The sequence below is a fragment of the Dasypus novemcinctus genome, chromosome 12 (genome assembly GCF_030445035.2).
Source record: "Dasypus novemcinctus isolate mDasNov1 chromosome 12, mDasNov1.1.hap2, whole genome shotgun sequence".
In the NCBI taxonomy this organism is placed as follows: domain Eukaryota; kingdom Metazoa; phylum Chordata; class Mammalia; order Cingulata; family Dasypodidae; genus Dasypus; species Dasypus novemcinctus.
Window position 1 is genome coordinate 98153224 of NC_080684.1, and position 20729 is coordinate 98173952.

The 20729-nt window shown below is 55.1% G+C and overlaps 1 protein-coding gene across 4 annotated transcripts; it reads left to right on the forward strand.

Annotated features, from left to right (window-relative positions):
* Positions 1 to 227: 227 nt before the first annotated feature.
* Positions 228 to 20633, forward strand: PICK1 (protein interacting with PRKCA 1). 4 transcript variants are annotated; one of them, XM_004466213.4, is made up of 13 exons: positions 228 to 511; positions 829 to 926; positions 2002 to 2113; positions 8928 to 9056; positions 11490 to 11556; positions 12607 to 12696; positions 15193 to 15246; positions 15695 to 15757; positions 17220 to 17353; positions 17709 to 17801; positions 18579 to 18629; positions 19224 to 19368; positions 19873 to 20633. In XM_004466213.4, exons 2-13 carry the CDS (start codon positions 886 to 888, stop codon positions 20142 to 20144), a joined length of 1251 nt encoding a protein of 416 aa, XP_004466270.1. In that variant the 5' UTR covers positions 228 to 511; positions 829 to 885; the 3' UTR covers positions 20145 to 20633. The 4 variants fall into 4 exon arrangements, with proteins under 4 accessions (XP_004466270.1, XP_071075161.1, XP_004466269.1 ...); XM_004466212.5 differs by having other exon boundaries at positions 462 to 661; XM_071219060.1 differs by lacking the exon at positions 8928 to 9056.
* Positions 20634 to 20729: the final 96 nt, after the last annotated feature.

A 20729-nucleotide genomic window follows, 5' to 3' on the forward strand; every position in this document is an offset into this window, starting at 1 on the left:
AACCGACTAGATTTGGCTAGGAATTTGAAGCGCCCTTCCAGCTCTGATAGTTATTCTTGTAGAGGAGCCACCAGGCTTAGTCTAGGAGCGGGGGCTGGAGGTGTGAAAGGAAGGTCTCGGGTTTGTAGTCCACTCAACTTCGCGGTAGGAACCCCGGCCCAGGGATGCTCTCGTTGCCACGGCAACCGCCTGGCCGGCGTGGTGCCCGACGTCCCGCTGAGGAAGCTGGGAAAAACCCTGCCCTTACCAAGATGGCGGTGCCGACCGGGCAGGGGGCGGGACGGGGCGCTGTCTGCCCGCTCAGACCTTCCCCCTGTTTCCGCTTCTTCGCATCAACGGCGAACCACCGCCCATACTTGTTTCCCTTCCTGGCTCTGGGAGCCCAGGCTGCCAGAGAAGGAAGCGCTGCCTGCGGCATTTGGGCCAGTACCTCGAGGAGGAGGAAAGCGGGACTTCCGCTTCCTTCCGGAAGTGACGCGACAGTCGCCGCCGCCGACAGGTGGAACAGCAGGTGGGTACAGGTGCCAGCCTGGCCCGGACTCGGCTGTGGGGCCGACGCTTCCGGTGAGGACAGAGGCAGTCGCCAAGGCCCTGCAGACCCGTGGGGCGGGCTGCGCGACCTGAGCCCACCGCCCTGGCCTGGAGTTCCCCCCTGCATCTAGTAAGAACCACCAACCCCTCCAATCCCGGGGACGCTCGATTTGAGGGAATGGAGAGAGGCTGGCTCGCCCGGATCTGCGGGGTTGACGTTGGGGTTGGGGTTGGGGTTGGCATCATCCAGGAGCTACGGTTCCCCAAACCCTGTCCTCCTTTCTCTCCCGAATCCAGTTCCCCGTTCCTCTACCGAGCTGGGCAGTTAACCAGCCCATTCCAGCCCCCAGAACCATGTTTGCAGACTTGGATTATGACATCGAGGAGGATAAACTGTAAGTATTTTGTTCCCCCAAGTCCTGGGAGTGCAGGAGCCCCTGTGCCTTAGATCCCTGGACTTCCTGGTTCCACCAACCCTTGCTTCTTAGTGATGAGTCAGGTCTTGTGCAGAAGCAGAAAGGGACCCTACCTTTACGAGCTCACCTTCTGTAGGAGGCTGTGGACTTGTGAACAATCCTTAACAATTCAGGGCCTTAAGGCCTCTATTGGAGAATGACCTGGCTACAGGGAGAACAGAGCGGATGGAGCAGTGCTGCTGCCGGGGTGTTAGATAGGTCTCACAGAGGAGCTGGCAGTTGAGCCTGGTTTTGAAGGATGAATAGGAATATCATAACTATACCTTCTTCCCTGGCCTAGACAGTTGGAATGTCAAAGAGTTTTAAAAATTAGGTTTGTTTCCTCATCAGATAGATCTGAGAGCAAGGACTGGGCCCAATGCCTTTCTGTGTCATCAGTGTTTAGTAAGGTGCTTTACATGAATGGGGGTTAGCAAATGTTTTCTGAATGAATTAGTGAATAGGTGAGAATACTTACCATAAAATGTAAATAAATACTAGCTAATAGTGAAAACTCAGATGTGGAGTAATTGAAGATGGGAGGTGGGTAGTTTAACAGGGGAAGAATCCCCTGAGAAGATGCTCATCACATTTATGTGAGTCTGGGAAGATAACAAGGACAGAGCCTGAATCAAATCTCAGAGGTAAAATGAAGGAAGTGGAAAGGGAATCTACTTTATTGGAGCTCCTTCTATGTGCTGGGTTGGTGTAAGTGACTCCCATGCACTTCCCCACAAGAACTCCAATAAAGTGGCCTCATTCCCATTTTATGGGCAAGGAAACTGAGATGCAGAGAGGGTGACTTACCCAAATCCCGTAGCTGTTAAGGGGCAGAGCTGGGATTTGCATGACTCCAAAAGCTGTGTGCTTTCCAGAACAAAATCCTGTCTTTCTGGTCAAGTGTGGAAGAGAAAAGGCCGTGCCACAATTGGAGCCCCTTGGGATTTGAGGCGGCCCCATTCCCTCTAGTTATCCTTCCTCTAGAAGATCCCACCTCACATGCTTCTCTTTCTAGTGGAATCCCTACTGTGCCGGGGAAGGTGACCCTGCAGAAGGATGCTCAGAACCTGATCGGGATCAGCATTGGTGGAGGGGCCCAGTACTGCCCCTGCCTCTATATTGTCCAGGTACTGGGCACTTGAGGGAAGGGGGCAAGGTCCTGGAATGTTAGCTCCTCCTTACTTGGCAGGCTCATTTCTCTACTCTGCAGAGCTGACTCCTCGTTCTTGAGGTCTGACCTCCACAGAGAGGCCTTCCTGATCACTCTCTCTAAGTAGGCCTGTCCAGGTTTTCTTGCTCATTTCAGTCTGTTCTTTTCCTTCACTTGTCACCATCTGTGATCATATGTTTGTTTGTTACTTGTTCTATCTCTAGCTACTCTACCAGACTCAGCACTGTCCGGGCATTGTCCCTATTTGTTTGCTCACTGCAGTCAGCACCTAGAACAGTACCTGGTATATAGTAATAAATGTCTTCAGTGAAAAAGTGAAACCTTTGGCCTTGGGTACAGCCTAAGTGAAGTGTAGTGGAAAGACTACAACGAGTGGTCTGAATTCAAATGCAAGCTCCCCTACCTACTAGCAAGTTACTTAGCCTCTCTGGGCCGATCTCTTGGAAGATTGGGACATAAAATATGTAGTTGTATGCATCTTTAGGTTGTCATGAAGGTTAATTAAAATGACATAACACAATGCTTGGCACTTAGTAGACACTCACTAAATAGTAGCCACTGTTATTTTTATGGCAGGTATTCATTTTCCAGTGTTTAGGGACAGCCATGTGGTCCCTTGCAGAGGAGTAGGGTAGCCCTGCTGTAAGCGCTCCTTTCCCGCGTGGCTAGTCAGGGTCGGCTGTCTTTCTGTACCCTTGGAATGATGCTTACCTCCTCAGACATCCGTGTTGGGGCCTGTGAACTTGACCTTGAGTCTACTGTGTGCTAACCCTCTCAGTTAAGTAACAATAACAAGCATTTGGGAAAACTGTGGTTCCCTTGCCCAGGGGTTAATGACTCACTTCCAGACCTTGAAAATTGAGGTCCCTGGAACCTGTTCTTGCTTTTCCTCCAGCGATTTTGTCTCCTCTGGACCAGGAGTTATTAGGGAGTCCTCCCCCAGGCCTGGGCTCTTTGTCACATGCTTGCTCAGCTTCTTCTGCCACCCTCCCTCCCCACCTCGCAGGGGCCTAGGGCAGTGCTAGACCCAGGTTTGGTTAGGAAGATCTGTGGTTATAAAAGTAAGAGGGTTGATTTTTTTAAATTAAATTTTAATTCTAGCGAAGTACTATTTGAGTTGCTTTGAACAAGTCAAGAGTACTAAAGGCCTCCGTCAAATAGTAGCCATCTAATGCTCTCCCTTCTCACCCCAATCCCAGTGGCAACACCACCCTTTTAGCTATTTCTGCAGGTATGGGCTTCCATTTTTCTCAAGAAGATGCTTATCCCGATAACTTCTGATCTGTGGATTGTAAGCATTATCTGTTGACTTCTCCTGGTGTCATAGATGATAATTTAGCTCCCTCCCAAAACTACTCTGTTTCCTCTCGCCCCATTTTCCCAACATTGTTATGTTGCAGTTTTTGGCTAAATCAATATTAGCGTAATTTTTGCACTAATATTTTGTCCAGGAAATGCTTTTTGACTGCTTACTTTGGGCCCGGCTCTGTTCTAGGCACTAGGGATATGGAAGTGAAGAAAACAAATCTTGTACTCCCACAGAGCTCTCGTTCTGGAGGCATGTTAGCCACCTGGCTATTTTCCACATTACTCCCTGCGGAGCTTAGTGACCTTCTGTGGTTATAATGCTTTTCATTTCTAAAAGCAAGTTTTCCTCCTTTTTTTTTTGGTGATTTCTTGTTTTTGTTTGTATTTTTAGTTTATACCTGTACCTTGGACAGGGCAGCCCTAGGCTGAGGTGTGAGGTGCAGGAGTTACCAAGAAGTACTTTGAGGCTCCAGGTCTGACAGCAGCATGATTGGAAAAATCTATCAAAGGAATGATTTTGGAGGAGCAAACGTTCATAGGGTGTGTAAGATTTGATGTATTTGATATTAGAAAAGGCAGGTCTTGTCCGTTTGCATTTATGGCTGTGTTTCCCCTCCGCAGAGGGTGGTGGGGTCATCCATTTCTGTTTAGGAGCTTTTTGTCTGTGCCCTTCTCTGGGACTACTTAAGAGATGAGAGGCTAGAGGCAGGACAGAGCCAGGTACTGACTAGGGCAGAGGGAGTCTCACCACCACCAGCCCCCTTCCAGGTTTCATCTAAATTCTCCCTTTCCTCTCCCCACTCCACCCTCCTCATGCATCCTCAGGTTTTTGTTTTTTTTTTTTTAAATTAATTTATTGAAGTATATCACTCGTATATAAACATACATAAACAATAAGTGTATAGTAACAGTTGTGAACTTACAAAACAAACGTGTAACCTCATATAGGACTCTCATACCTCACCTTGCCACCAATACCTTGCATTGTTGTTAAACCTTTTTAACTAATGATTAAAGAGCATTGTCAAAATATTACAAAATATTATTACTAACCAAAGTATTTTCCCCCAACCCACCCTATTATTTTTTTATGTCATTTATATATGAACATACATAAACAATTAAGGGTATAGTAAGAGTTGTGAACTTACAAAGCAAACATGCATAACATCGTATAGGGGTCCCATACATCAGCCCTCCACCAACACCTTGCATTGTCAGGAGACATTTGTTATAAATTATGAAAGAATATTGTCAAAATCTTACGACTAATTATAGTCCTTATCTTACATTTGGTGTGTTTTTCCCCACAATCACTCTATTATTATTTTTTAAATGTATTTTTTATGACAGAAGTTGTAAATTTATAAAACATTCATGCACATGTGCAGAATTCCCAAACAACATCCCTCTATCAACACACCACACTGTGGGGGAACATTTGCTATAGATAAGATAATATCATCCAATTGTTACCACATCCATAGTATACATTTGGCTCACATTTTCCATATTGCCCCATTATCAGCACAGTACATCTTTGGCATAGAAGCAAGAATATTATATTATTACTGCTAACCACAATCTATAGGTCACTCCAGTTGTATTTATCCCATGCTCCTCCACATTCACTATACCTTGCAGTAGTGATGTATATTTGCTCTAGCTCACAAGGACACTCTTGGATCTGTACCATCAGCCACAATTCTCATCCACCTCTTGGTTTACTGTGCTATTCAGTTCTTAGATTATTCTCTAGCATACTGTTAATTGGCATTTACATACCTAGACTATCATTTTCAGCCACATCCCCATTTATAAACTAGCTGTTACTATTTGTTACCCTCCACTCTATACATTTCAACACTTTTATAGTAAAGCTAATGAAAACTTCTACGTATATTAAACATCAGTAGTCCATCTCACTCCTCGTCTTATCTCCTTTAAGAATCCACCACCTACCACCAGGTCTTTAAGATATTTTCCTACAATTTCTTCAACAAGTTTTATGATTCTTGCTTTTATTTTTAGGTTTTTGATCTATTTTGAGTTAATTTTTGGATAAGGTGTGAGATAGGGGTCCTCTTTCCTTCTATAGGTACCCAGTTCTTTCAGCACCATTTGTTGAATGGACTGTTCTGCTTGAGCTGTGTGGGTTTCACAGGCTAGTCAAAAATCGCTTGACCTAAAAAAAAAAAAAAAAAAGACTAAAAAAAAAAAATCACTTGACCATACATAGTGAGGGTCTGTTTCTGAACCATCAATTTGGCTCCATCGGTCTATGTGTTTGTCTTTATGCCAGTACCATGCTGTTTTTATCACTGTGGCTAGGTAATATGATTTAAAGTCTGGAGATGAGGGTTTGCTTTTCTTTTTTATGATGTTTCTGGCTATTCAGGACCACTTATCCAAATAAATTTGATAATCATGTTTTCAGTTTTTAAAAAAATGCTGGTGGAATTTTTATTGGAATTGCATTGAATCTGTATATCAATTGGAATAGAATTGACATCTTAATGATATTTAGTCTTCCAATCCAGGAGCATGGAATGTTCTTCCAGTTATTTAGGCCTTTTAAAATTTCTTTTAACATTGAGTTGCAATTTTCTGAATACAGGTGCTTTATATTGTTGGTTAAATTTATTCCTGACTATTTGAGTTTTATTTGTCATATTTTTACCACTCTTAGGACACTTTTAGTTTCTTTTATTGATATAATCTTCTTTTCTAGATTCTCTTCTAGGCCTCTCTCTCCTGTCTTTTCTTTTCAGGCTCTAGCACACTCTTTAGTATTTCCTGAAAATCTGGTCTCTTGCTTAGAAATTCTCTGTTTCTGTTTATCTCTGAATATTCTAATCTTGCCTTCATATTTGAAAGACAGTCTTTCTGGATATAAGATTCTTGACTGGAAGTTTTTTCTCTTGTAGTATCTTAAATATGTCAGACCACTGTCTTCTTGCCTCCATGGTTTCTGGTGAGAAATAGGCACTTAATCTATTGGGTATCCCTTATATGTTATGCATTGCTTTTCTCTCGCTGTTCTCAGAATTCTCTCTTTGTCTTTGGCATTTGACATTCTGATGACTATGTGTCTCGGAGTTGGTCTATTTGGATTTTTTCAGATGGGAGTACATTGTGCTTCTTGGACATGGATATCTATGTCCTTCAATAGGGTTGGGAAGTTTTCTACCATTATTTCTTCAAATATTCCTTCTGCCCCTTTTCCCTTCTCTTTTCCTTCTGGGACACCCATGACACATATGTTTGCATGCTGTTTGCTGTCATTTAGTTCCCTGAGACCTTGTTCAATTTTTTCCATTCTTCATCTGTTCTTTTGTATGTTCACATTCTTTTTTTTTTTTAAGATTTATTTTTTATTTATTTCTCTCGCCTTCCCCGCCCCCCCGCAGTTGTCTGCTCTCTGTGTCCATTTGCTGTGTGTTCTTCTGTGACTGCTTCTATCCTTATCAGCGACACCGGGAATCTGTGTTTCTTTTTGTTGCGTCATCTTGTTCTGTCAGCTCTCTGTGTGTGCAGCACTGTTCTTGGGCAGGCTGCACTTTATTTCGCGCTGACAGCTCTCCTTATGGGGTGCACTCCTTGCGCGTGGTGCTCCCCTGTGTGGCACGGCACTCCTTGCGCGCATCAGCACTGCACATGGGCCAGCTCCACACGGGTCAAGGAGGCCCTGGGTTTGAACCCCGGACCTCCCATGTGGTAGGGCAGATGCCTTATCCATTGGGCCAAGTCTGCTTCCCTGTATGTTCACTTTCAGAGGCCATTTGTTCAAGCTTACCAATCCTTCTGCCTCCTCAATCTGCTATTACATGATTCCAATGTTTTTTAAATGTTATTTATTGCACCTTTCATTCCCATAAGATCTGCTATTTTTCTATGTATGCTTTCAAATTCTTCTTTGTGTTCATCCAGTGTCTTCTTAATATTCTTAATCTCTTTAGCCATCTCATTGAATTTATTAAGGAGATTTGTTTGAACATCTGTGATTAGTTGTCTCAACTACTCTGTGTCATCTGGAGGCTTATCTTGTTCCTTTAACTGGGCCGTAGCTTCCTGTTTCTTGGTGTGGTTTGTAGTTTTTTGTTGGTGTCTTGGCCTCAGGCTTACTAGAGTGTTTATTCTGAGTGCAGTTTTTCTCTTTAGTTTAGGGCTTCCTGCCCTGTCTCCCTTGCTGCTTGTGCAGTAGGAGTCAAGGATGTAGTTGGCTCTATAAGCTGTGGAGGCTCAGGCTGCCGTCATTGCCCCAGAGACTGATGAAGCTTCTCCCAACTTTCTCCTTTGCCAGGGGTAAGGGACAGCTTTGTGGAATAATCCAAGTCATGCAGGCCTAGACTGTAGTTGCCCAGAGAGACTGATGAAACTTCCTGCCCCTTTCTCCCCTGCCTGGGGCGGGGTTGGAGCTGCAGGTGTGGGCAGCAATCTATGCAGTGTAGGTCCAAGATGACCAGTTGCCCCAGTAGACTTCCGATTATGCATCTGTACCAGCCAAAGGTGCCTGTAGTTACCTGTATAGGCTGGTGCAGGGCCCGTCAGCCTCCTCCCTGCCAGAGGTGGGGCTGAAGCCTAGTCTAGGGCTGCAGGCTGATCTGGGTGAAAGAAACCATTTCCTACAGTCACTGTGATTTTCTGTCAGCCCAGCTTCCCCTCGTGCTGGGGGCAGTCAAAATGGCAGTCACTGGCCTCTTTCTGACTTGGATAGAGTCAAACCCCAGCTGTTTCCAGGGTTACAGCTTAGCCAGCTGAGTCCACTAATCAGTAGCTGAAATCAGTAGCCAACCGTCTCCTCCTCCCCTGTTTTTGGGAAATGGAGCTTCCAATTCCAGCCACAGAGCACCTCCTTGGGCAGCTTGCACTGCCAGAGTAAGATTACCGGCCTCCATGGCTTGGCTGGTAATTTCCTGGAGAGGCTGGCACAGGTCCCTGCAGCTTCCTCCCTGTTGGAGGTGGTGCTGGGGCCTAGGCCTGAGCTGCAATCTGACCTTGATGGAAAGAAGCCAGTCCCCACCAGCACTGGGATTTTCAGTCCACCCCGCTTCCCGTCGTGCCAGGTGCGGAGTTAAGATGGTGGCTCCGGCCTCTTTCTGACTTAGACAGGCTCAAACTTTAGCTGTTCTCAGGATTATGCTTTAGCCTGTCGAATTTACTCATTAGTAGCCGAAGTTGGTGCCCAACTGCCTCTTCCTCTCCCATTTTGGGAAGTGGAGCTTTCAATTCTAGCCGTGGAACAGCTCCCGAGGTGGCTTGTGCCTCCAGTGGAGGATGGGCACCAGCCTCTGTGGCGTGGAGCCTCTACTTACAAATCTCGGCAGATGGGCAGTCTCCTCCTTCCAGTCCTTCAGGCTAGCTCCCAATAGCTCTGGGGGTTTACAAACTGCCCTGTAGCAGGAGCTGACTCTAGGAGCTCCTTACTCTGCCGCCATCTTGCAGGTTCATTCCATCCACAGGTTTTTGACAACACCCCAGCAGCCTTGGACGGTACTGTGGCAGCTGGCGATGAGATCACTGGTGTCAATGGCAGGTCAATCAAAGGAAAAACGAAGGTGGAGGTAGCGAAGATGATACAGGAGGTGAAGGTAAGGGCTGCTGCTGGAGGGGGTCCCGAGGCAGCCAAGCCCACTTCTGATCCTCCAGCCTCCCAGAGGCCCTGGCTGGCCTAGAAGGGAATTGGCCTTCTCACCGCTCTCTTCCTTTGTACATTAGGGTCTGGGTCACCCTCCAGCCTGCCTCAGTTTACCACTCATTCATTCAATAGATACTAACTGTGCTCCAGCACTTGTGCTGGGCCTTGATAAAAGGGCAACCAGACCGCAAGGTCTCTGTCTTCCTTGAGCTCTCAGTAGAGCTGACTGACTTGGAACCACGCCTCAAGGCCAGCTAGTGAGTCCCCAGTAGGGCTGGAGTGGCAGCTAGAAGTCCAAGGTAAACTGCCTGGGTCAGCAGACACCCAATAAGTGGTGGCCAGGTCTTGCTGGGCCTGGGAAGGGGTAAGAGGAAGAGAGGAAGCCCCCGTCCCCACCACTTCCCATCCCTGTGGCTGCTGCTGTCAGGCCAGTGGGGCCTCCTGGGGCTCACAGCCCCCCACGATCCCCTCTGGGCTCCGGGGGGGCGGGCAGTGTCCCACAGAGCCGATCACACAGTGCCTGCTCCAGCTGCCCAGGCCCCGGCCCCTCCCACCCCAGGCTCCACCCTGAATGGCAGCAGCGGCGGCCACTCCCAGCAGCAGACAGGCCGCCCTTTTGCTATTTCCTAGAGAGTTTGCTGCTGGTAACTCCTGGAGAACCGACGTGAAGAGAAGCACCCTGAAGGTGGCCCAGAGCCACCAGGGTGATTGACGTCCTATAAGCAGGGCCACCAGCTGGGACTTGCCGCCTGTAAATTGAGCTTGGCCGTCCCCAGCACTCCTCATCCACCCGCGCTCCCCCACGCCTGAGCTGCGCGGCTCGAGGGCCTGGTGCCTCAGCCCCTGTCTTGCCTTGACCCAGGACCAGCCTTCTCTGTGTCTTCTCCCAGGACCAGCCTTCTCTGTGTCTTCTCCCAGGACCAGCCTTCTCTGTGTCTTCTCCCAGGACCAGCCTTCTCTGTGTCTTCTCCCAGGACCAGCCTTCTCTGTGTCTTCTCCCAGGACCAGCCTTCTCTGTGTCTTCTCCCCCTTTACTCTCCTACCTTGCTCCTCAGTCGCCCCCCTGCTCTCACTCCCCCTCCCTTTAGTAGGAAAGCCCCAGGCCCCTCGTTTCTCCCACCACAGCTCCTCTCGCTGTTGGCAGGCAGGGAGGGGCCTGGGGCAGGTGTCAGAGCTCCTTTGTACGGAAGGGCACGCCGAGGTACACGTCACCCCAGATGCCACGCTGCATGGCCCACGGTCTGGGTATCGCCGTCCCGGGGCAGCTGTTGGACAGAGGCAGATAGGGAGTGGTGTTGCATTCTGGCACGTGGGCTCAGTATGGCCCCCCCGCCGCCTCACCTCCCTGCCCCCACCACCTCCGCCCAGCAAGGCCTCCCTCACGCCGGGCACCCCTGACATCCTGGCCCGAGCTGCTGAGGACGAGAGCGCTTCGTGTTGGCGCATGGCCTTGGCGTTAGCAAGGCCCTTCCCCAGCTCCCGTGTGGGGGCGCCGGGCAGGGGCTCCTGGTCCCAGTTTGCTGGTGTCCAGAGGGTGGCCGCGACTTGCACGTGGTCCCACGCTGACCTGGAGCGCAGGTCTGACTCCCACCGTGGTTTGCTTTCCTTTACCCCTCAGCTCCTCCGGGAGTGCCCCCCAGCACCCCCTCGCTGCGTTCTGAGAGAGCGTCGTGCATCCCATTGCTGCCTCTGGCATCTCCGGACGGTGCCTGCGTTGGGCCACTGGCTTCCCTTCAATTTTCAGACTCCTCTTTCATATTTTAATGGAATCGGTCCCAAGTTCAAGGACCTTAGGGTTCAAGGGAAGAGAGTGGCTGTGGTGACCTCCCAGGGCCAGGGAAGCCTTCTTGGCACCTCTCCTGAGCAGCTCTCTCTGAGCAGTCCCGGTGCATGGGGTGTGTAACACCCTGACTCGACTGGAGCCCGGGGGCCGGGCTGCCTGCCCCCTCTCCACGGCGTCCCGCACCAGGAGCAGAAAGTGGAGAGATGCTCTTTGAATGAATGGAGCGACTCCGAAGGATGGGGATGATTAGAGCGGAGGAGAGGATATTCTGTGTGGGGACAACGGCCTAGCAAAGGTTTGGGGAGGGGCTCCTGATCTGGCTGGAGCAGATGACAGCAGAGACCGCTAGGTGGTGACCTCCGTGGTGGCCCATGTTTGCCCTCGTCCCACTCACTCCCCAGGACCTGGCACATGGAGTGAGGGAAGGGAGGGACCTGGGAGCCGAGGGTTGCAGTGCCTGTGCCACCCTGGGGCTGCTGGGGCCAAGTTCATCTTGGCTCTGGCCTCCGACCGGGGCTCACAGATGCTGGGCCGGCAGACCTCGCCGGGCAAGGGGCTTGGGGTCCCGGAGACGCCATTCCAGCTCTGCCTGTCCTCTTCCAGGGGGAGGTGACCATCCACTACAACAAGCTACAGGCGGACCCCAAGCAGGGCATGTCCCTGGACATCGGTGAGCCTGGCCGGAGCAGGGCATCCTGCCCCTCGCGTCCCCCCACCCCCTCCTCCCCCACCTCTGCCCCCTGGCCCAGCCACCTCCTTTGGGAATTTGCTGCCTGGGGTTGTCCGTCGTAGGCCAGCCCCTTGGCTGCCAGGACCCAGGCCCTTGTCCTTGTGAAGAGGGGCAGCCCCCCCAGCCTGTTCCTCTGACCTGCCAGCACCCCACCTTCCCTGGCTCCTCCCCCACCATCTCCTCTCAGGAGGGCTTGAGGTCTGGACTGGCCCTCAGGCACTGGGCAGAGGGTCCCAGGCCAGCGCGCTGTGGGGTCAGGACTCGCCTGCCAGCGGCGAGCTCTTGCTTGTGGAGAGACTTCATGACTTGAGCTCCAGGGCAGTAGCTGCAGCATCCTCTGGAGCTTTCCAGCTCCAGGCCTGAGACCCCGAACAGGCCTCTGCATCCCCTGGAGGACACGCACCCTGGTCCATTGCCCTGTTCCTAGAGCCAGAAGCCTTCCAGGGTTAAGGAAAGAGGCTAAGTGCACATTGAGTCTGTCCTGGAGGCTCTTCCTGCAAAACCCTCTAGTCCCCCCCGGGTCCCTTCCAAGGACCAAGCTGGTCATACCCAGAACATGAGTCTGGGTCTGAGGTCAGGTGTCACTGATTGTGCCAACTTTGTCGAACCAGCCAGTGATCGATGCTCCCCCTGCTCTCCCCTGGTAAAGGGATGACCTCAGTCCTGATATGGAAGAGAGAAGGGAAGGGGCCTTCTCCCTGTGCCAAGCCTGGGCTGCGCTGGACCTGGCGATAGCCCGCAGCCGACCTCGTGTACTGCCCTGACCGTGCATTTACATTTACCTCCGCTCGTGCTCTCGACTGCTCTGAAGGAGAGTGAACAGGGCAGGGGCCCAATCCTCCCCATTGGGACCCCCATGCTTCATTGCCACCCCCAGCATCAAACCCCAGTTCAGCCCCTCCTGCCCCTGGTGGTTGCTCCCGGTGAGTCGTGATGAGGCTGGGGGCAGGGCAGGCCACCTCACCGGGTCCCTCTCTCTCCTGGTCCCAGTGTTGAAGAAGGTAAAGCACCGACTGGTGGAGAACATGAGCTCAGGGACCGCAGACGCCCTGGGCCTGAGCCGGGCCATCCTGTGCAATGGTGAGTCCCCTCCTGCCACCCAGTAACAGCAGGGACTCGAGCCCAGGCCTCCAGGGGCAGGGGCACCGCAGCTGCCATCAAGCTGATGGGGGTCCCGCTGCTGGGCCCTGGCTTCTGCCTGTGGGGCCATCCCTGGGCAGTGTCCACAGCTGGCAGCTGAGCCGCCCTCACAGCCAGTGTCCCCCGAGGTAGAGATGCTCAGCCCGGGTCAGGAGGAGCAGAGACTCGGGCAGGGAGGCGCCTCCTTCCAGCCGCCCGAGCTGGCGAGGCTGAGCTGGGGCCACCTGAGAAGCACGGACCTTCACCACTGCCCGCCCGCTCCTCACACAAAGCCAGGCCTCAGCACCCACCCCGTCTTCCCCCGACCCGCTCCCCCTGCGCTACCCTGTGCTTGACCGGCACCCCGCCTTTGTCCAGGAGGTGGCGCTGCTGCCCAGGAGGTGGCGCTGCTGCCCGTGTCCCAGCACCACCCCACCTGGGAGGGGCCTGTACTCACTTCCACACACACTTGCTCTCTCCCGGATGGCCGGTAGAGCACTCACTCCTGTTCCCACCATCACCAGCCTGACTTTATAAATAGCCCCCGGGCTCCTTGTGTGGGGGGGGACAGATACAAACACCTACCCGAGTTGTCGGCTCGGCCAGGCACACAGCAGGGCTCTGTCGGCTGGGGGCGGGGTGGGGCCTGGGCCCATTCCAAAGGGTGCACGAGAGTGGCGGCTGCTATTTTAGGCCTCTTGGTGCCTCTAAATCCCTGTTACTGTAGTTACCATGCATTGAGATGAAATTAGAACTGGTTGTTGTGTTTTTTTCTCCTAAACCTTGCAATTTCCCCAGCCTTAAATAGGGTTTCTAAAATTGAAGCTGTCATGATGTCCCATGACCCAGCTAAAAACAACAGCACAGTGCTTACGGGGCTCCTTCCCTGCCAGGCTGGCTGGGCTCCAGGGTCTGGGGAGCTGGGTCCTCGAGGCCAGCCAGGGTGGCCGAAGCCTCCCGAAGACCTCTGGCGTGCCCCCTCCCCTCCCTCAAGCCTGAGCCCCCCTCTCCCAACAGCCCCTGTGACTGCCCTCCTCTCCCGCCCAGAAAACCCTGACTGCGGTCCCTGCGGAAGACTGTGGGGCAGAGCGCGCCCCGGCTGTGGCAGCCCCTGGCTGGGCGACCTTGGGCGGGTAACCTGTCCGGCCCTTGGTTTTCTTCGTAAAACAGTGGAGAGTTGTCCGTGCCCCGAGACACGTAGTGAGGAAGGATGGGTCTGTGCCCGGGGCCTGGGAGCTCCAGCACAGTAACCCAGCAGGTGGCTCACGGGAGGCCCCTCTGAGCGGCCAGGCGAGGCCACGACCAACATGGCGCCCCTGCCCCCCGTAGTTCCTGGGGTGGCGGTCCCAGCGTGTGGCGGGAGCCCCAAGGAGGGTGGCACCCACGGCTGGGGGAGCCTTAAATTCACTGCTCCTCCTGTCCTGGCCCTTGTTTGTCTATTACCTCCCAGCCCCCCATCCCTGGCAGCCAATTTCCTCCCATTCTGAGCCCTTGGGGTGAGCTGCTCCCTCCTCAGCTCTGCTCAGCCCTTCCCGTCACGCTGCTGGGCTTTGCCCGGCTGGTCTGGCTCTCTGGTGGGCTTGGAGCCCTTGCGGGCAGGACTTGGCTCTCCTTCCCCATGACCCACCCCAGGCCTAACTCAGTGTCTGACACAGTAGATGCTCAATAAACACCCATGAAGTGAAGGAATACGATCACCCATCACTGAGGCCTCCTTCCGGTGCGGGCTCTTCCTGGAAGCCCTTCCTGCATTTATCTCTCTTCCACCCAAATTGTGTTCTCCCTTCCCAGGCGTCACCTTAGCTTCTCCTCTGGTAGTGACTGCATTGAGCCTGCATTAGAGCTGGGGTTTTTTGGTCTGTTTATACATTTTTATTGTGGTAACTTATTTCCAGCATGTCACTTCCCATCTTCCCTGCTTTTTGGCGTGCTTTCTGGCGTCAGTCACTTGCAGAGCACTGTGCCTCCATCAGCACCGTTGCTTCTGCTGCGCCCAGGCTTCCCTGCTTGCTGCTGCCCGACCCCTCCTCGGCCGTCAAGGGTTTCGGAAGTGGGGGAGACTGGACTGCCAGGCAGCAGCTTCCTTCTGCCGCCGTGGGAATGAGCCACAGGTGCTGGCCCGGGGTTCTGCACGCCCACCGTGGGGAAGTACCTGCTTCGCCATCGGCCCTCTGCCCCTTGGACTCACCCCAGCCTGCCGGAGGAGGGTCCTGAGTGCAGCCAGCCCTGGCGGCCCCTTCCCGCTCTGGTTGGTGTGCTGAGCTGTTGACAGAACACTCAGAACCCGGCTGACCTGGGGCCAACTCCCCTCACCCCGAGGACCTTGTTCTGTGCTGGTCCCAGCTCTCTTCGGGGGCCCCTTTTCCCCCTGCCTGGCTCTGGGCCTCCCTCTGCTGACTCTTCCCACCCGGTGGCTTACTGGGACCGACTGACCTCACCTTCTCTTTGGGTCCCCAGATGGGCTTGTCAAGAGGCTGGAGGAGCTGGAGCGGACTGCCGAGCTGTACAGGGGTGAGGCGCGCAGGGGCTACGTGGGGAGGGTCTTCTGGGCCAGGAAGTGCCAGACGCTGGCCTTGACCCCTGGAGCTCTGATCTAAAGTTGCCAACCTGCAAAATTCTCAGACAATGGCCATTTATAATTCTTAAAAACAGACACTTTTTCTGATGATGAAAGTAATGCCCATAAAGATTGAAATAGTACCACGTACGGACGTGGAGAGAATTCCCCAGAGTCCCGCTCTCCCCCCAGCCCCGGAAGCCAGGCCTTTGGGTCACCTCGTTCACTGTCTGGAAATGCTGAGTTCTGGGCCCCCGCCACCCTCATGGGTGGGGCTGGGGCTGGCCTTCAGCCCTGGGCCTGAGGCTGTGGGGAGAGCAGTGAACCCAGCACCCAGTGAGAGCTTCGGGGAGTCGGGGGTGGAGGCAGGTCCTCACTCCCCTGCGGTCGTCTCTCCCGCAGGGATGACGGAACACACCAAGAACCTCCTCCGGGCCTTTTATGAGCTGTCACAGACGCACCGTGGTAAGGGCGTACCCCAACTGTCCCCAGAACCTGCTGGGTGCCCCTCTCTGAAGCCACCACAGTGTCTGACTCGGGCCAGTTTCGGGCCTGCGCCTGGCGTGGAGTCTCCGTCTTCTGCTCCCTGCTGGCTTGGACATGCTCTTTGACCTTGTTCCTGGCCAGACCTCTCTTGAGGGCCCCCTGTGTGCTTAGCCACTAGTTGGTTCCCTCGGTCACGGCCAGCATGGGCCATGGTCCCCAGGGTAGCCACGGGGGGAGCCCGGCTCTGCATGGTGCCAGCATCCCCCACATCCCCATGAGTCCCCCAGGCATCCCCTGGGTCCTTGCCATGTACCTGGCATTGTCCTGGATGCCGGATGTTGTGATGAACAGGGCAAGGGGGTGCATCTAGAAAAGTGGGTCTTCTCTGGGGCACACCTGCTCGTCCAGGCCTTGGTGGTCCATCAGCACTGCCATTTACAGTCTACGAGGCACTTCTTTGTTTGTTCTCATTTTTTCCAAGTCCTTCAGCCAGGCAGGGCCGGCTCAGATAGCCCCATTTTGCATTTGGAAAATGAAGCCCGGACAGAAGCGATGACCATGCACTCCTAAGGGATGGCCCTGGCATTAGAACCCAGGCATCCGGTTCACAGACTGTTCTGCCTGAGACAGTGCTGCCTCTTCAAGCCTTGACCAGCCTTCTCTCATGATCCCGTTACTCTGGGAAAAAGGGCCAGCTCCCTGGGGTGTAGACCCAGCTTCCTGGAGTGTGGACCCAGCTCCCTGGAGTGTGGACCCAGCTCCCTCGGGGTGTAGCCCCAGCTCCCTGGGGTGTAGCCCCAGCTCCCTCGGGGTGTAGCCCCAGCTCCCTTGGGGTGTAGACCCACTTCCGTCAGGGTGTAGACCCAGCTCCCTGGGCTGTCGACCCAGCTCTCTGGGTTGTAGACCCAGCTCCCTCGGTGTGTAGACCCAGCTCCCTGGGGTGTAGCCCCAGCTCCCTGGAGTGTGGACCCACCTCCCTCGGGGTGTAGACCCACCTCCCTGGGGTGTAGCCCCAGCTCCCTCGGGGTGTAGGTCGGGGGAGTGTGGACCCAGCTTCCTGGAGTGTGGACCCAGCTTCCTGGAGTGTGGACCCAGCTCTCTGGGTTGTAGCCCCAGCTCCCTGGAGTGTGGACCCAGCTCCCTCGGGGTGTAGACCCAGCTCCCTGGGCTGTGGACCCAGCTCCCTCGGGGTGTAGACCCAGCTCCCTCAAGGTGTAGACTCAGCTTCTTTCGAGTATAGACCCAGCTCTCTCGGGGTATAGCTCTAACTCTCTTCAGATATAAACCCAGCTCCCTGTGGTATAGACCCAGCTTCCTCAGACCCTGGCCTCCAGCCTGCCAGGCCCCTAGCCCTGCTCCAACCCTCCTCTCCCCCACAAGCCCCTGACTTCTCTATCAGGGATCAACTAGGGGCAGCCTTCAAGGCAAACTTGTCATGCAGCCTTTGGGGACGTGTTCTCTGTGATTGGGGTGCGGGAGCCCCAGCCGGCCGCGAGCGAGGCTTTCGTGAAGTTCGCCGACGCCCACCGCAGCATCGAGAAGTTTGGCATCCGGCTGCTGAAAACCATCAAGCCGGTAGGTCGTTGTGAGCACTTGCGTGTCAAGCGTGTGAAGGGCGGGGACAGCCTGGCCTGCGGGAAGCGCCCTGTGTCGGAGCCGAACCCCTGGGTGCAGGTTCTGGCTCAGTCACCTACTTGGTCTTCCTCCTTGGGCCTCAGGTCTGAGTTCAAGTTTCCATCGGGTCCCTGACTGCCCCTGGCCTGGCCTCGGTCTCCTCCTCCTTGAAGTGAGCAAGGCCATTTGGGGGCGCCCTTCAGTTCTGACAGGCTGAGCCCACAGAAGGGATGGTGCATCAGGGCCACTGTTGCCCCCCAGCCCAGCCTGGCCCGTGCCTGTGGGGTCCTTGGCATCCACCCCCCTTCCCTTGCAGATGCTGACAGACTTGAACACGTACCTCAACAAAGCCATCCCGGACACACGCCTCACCATCAAGAAGTACCTGGACGTGAAGTTTGAGTACCTGGTGGGTGGTCTCGGGCCTCGGGGAGGAGCCGGCCTGCCTGCTGGGCTAAGAGCCCACCGCTGAGGAGTGGGCCCCACTGCCCTCGGCAACCCCGTGGCCAGCAGGATGGGCCAGAGCCCTGTCACGTCTAGTTGAGGGTGCGGGTCTAGGGGGTGGGCAGGTGCTGGGCAGCCAGGCAGGGTAGGTCCTGTCCAGGTTGCAGAGACGAGCCTGTGGGCACTGAGGGCCTGGGGTGCGTAGGGACCTCACTCTGGAGTGCTCGAACCCCTTGGGATCTCCTGGCACCTGAAACATTAAATGGTTGAAAAGTGGTAGGCAAGGGATGTTAGTAGGTTTTATGTTAAAATAATAATTCTGTAACCAAAGCGTTTGAGAAAAAATGCTCCATTAAACAAGCTAAAGTTCCTTTGCTGCAGGACTTCTTAGAAGCTTCCGTAGGCCTGTGTGCAGCGTCAGCTTTCAAGGGTCTTCCCAAGCTCTTTGACCACGGAACCCTCTGTCCCCAGAGCATCTCTTGGGCCTTGAGTTTGGCTGAGCCCTCCTGCCTGCACCACCCTCCCTATGCCTCCCCAGGCAAGGCCCCCTCTGGGGGCTCCTCCCTCTGAGCTCCTGAGCACCAGCTGCCAGCCTCTGCCTTGTCCCAGCTGGGAGTCTGCAGGGGCCAGGAGGTCTGGCAGGGCCAGGGCACGCTGTGGGGTGTGGGAAGCTGGGGACATCAGGGTGGGCATCCTGGAGGCCGGGCCACTCTGATTAGCCTGGCCTTACCTTCCCATCCAGTCGTACTGCCTGAAGGTGAAGGAGATGGACGATGAGGAGTACAGCTGCATCGTGAGTGTCACGGGGCGTGGGGGCGTGGTCCAGGGACGTGGCCCTGGCATGTGGAAGCTGGGGGCACATATCCCTTCCCCCACGTGCCTCACGAGCTCCTAGAGAGCCTTTGGTCTGCCAGGGTCACCATGTGAGTCAGGCCAACCTGGGAGGCTTGGCTGGACTCTTGTCCCTGGAGGACTGGGGCCCTCCACCCCGTGCCCAGCCCCAGGCCTGCTGTCCCCAGCCTCTTGCAGTGTAACTCGGACTTTCCTCTTTCCTACAAGGCACTTTTAGTTTAAAAAAAAAATTACCGAAGGCAGAATGCATCTTGTGACCATATGTTCATTTATGTAATATGGCAGGGGTCTGGATTTTTTCGGTTGGTTTTTCTTCCTCCAAAGTTACCTTATCACTAAGTGCCTCTAGTGACCCTCTGTCCCAAAAACGAGGACCCTTGGCAGTTCTGCATAGAGCAGCGTGCTGCAGGGGTGTGAGCCGGCAGGCGGTTCTTGGCCTCCCTGACCCCTGCCCTATCTGTCCCTGAGCAGGACCCCTCTCCCCACCCAGGCTCCCTAACGCACTCCTCCCTGCCCTCCACCCCGCATGCCCCAGGCTCTAGGGGAGCCCCTGTACCGCGTGAGCACGGGCAACTACGAGTACCGCCTGATCCTGCGCTGCCGCCAGGAGGCGCGTTCCCGCTTCTCCCAGATGCGCAAGGACGTGCTGGAGAAGATGGAGCTGCTGGATCAGAAGCACGGTGAGCCTGCAGCGCAGGGGGCGCCAGGGCACGGCAGGCGCAGGGGCAGGCTGATGATCCTGTGCTACCTCAGACAGTCCTTCCACCCCCTTTGCATGGGGTGTTGGCACCATCATCTCCCCACTTCAGAGGTGGGGAAACTGAGGCTCAGAGCAGTAAAGTCATCCGAGGTCCCAGGCCCAGGCCATGGCTGAACTGGGAGTCAAGCCTGGGTCTAACTGACTGTCGGGCCCCTCCCCGAGCCGGGCCTGCCTGGTCCTGGGCCAGCTCTTTGGGTCCCTTGCAGGGCTGTCCGTTGCCTGAGCAGAACTGGGGAAGTGGGCTCTCCTGGGCGGGCCTGCGATGGGCAGCTGCCTCCACCCCCCAAGGCCCTGAGGCTTCACTGGGGTGCCGAGTGAGAAGCCCAGGGCAGGAGAGGGGAGGCGGGCATGGCCAGGCTCAGAGGGGCCCCCAGGCAGGGCAGCAGCCGCAGCCCCTGGCGCCCTCCACCCCTCTCTTCCGCAGTCCAGGACATCGTGTTCCAGCTGCAGCGCTTTGTGTCTACCATGTCCAAGTACTACAACGACTGCTACGCGGTGCTGCGGGACGCCGACGTCTTCCCCATCGAGGTGGACCTGGCCCACACCACGCTGGCCTACGGCCTCAGCCCGGACTTCATTGATGGGGTGGACGAGGATGACGACGAGGACGAGGACACAGCCACCGGGGAGCCGTCCAGGGAGATGCACGGGGCGGCCGGGCCCCTGGACAAGGACGGAAGCTGGTGTGGCTCCTGAGTGCTTCCCCGGGGTGCGGGGACGGGGAGGAGGACAGCAGGGGTGCGGGGTGGGGCATAAAGGCCTGCTGGCTTGGGGCGCCTGCCTCCCTGCTCCTCTGTCCTAGCACAGCGAACCTGCTCTCCCGCCCAGGGAGGGCGCCCAGCCGTGGCCTGGGACCTGGACACTGGACCCTCTGTCCCTCCTCTCCGCTCCCCTGGTCAGATGGAGAGCTGTCCCTGGCCTGCCCTAGGATGGAGAGAGGGGGAAAGGCGGGGCTGGAGGTGGCACCTCCTGGGCCCCTCCTGGAGCCGGCCAGTAGTGGGAGAATGGGATGGCCGGAGTGGCAGCCGAGGTGGGGGCCAGGGTCTCGCCTCGCCCCAGGCCGGCCCCACCACAGCGCACACTCACGCCTCGGTGGCCTTTATTTATTTTGTTCCCCAGCTCAGCCACTTCTGTGGGGAAGGGCTGGGGCGCTGGGCCTGTATTTAATAAACAAACCCAGATGGAGCTGGCTGTCTGCAGTGGCCTCGGGCCCCCTCTCCCACCTCTCGCCCGCCGGTCCTGAGAGGATGGGAAGCACCTGACCAGCGCTTCCCTCTCCAC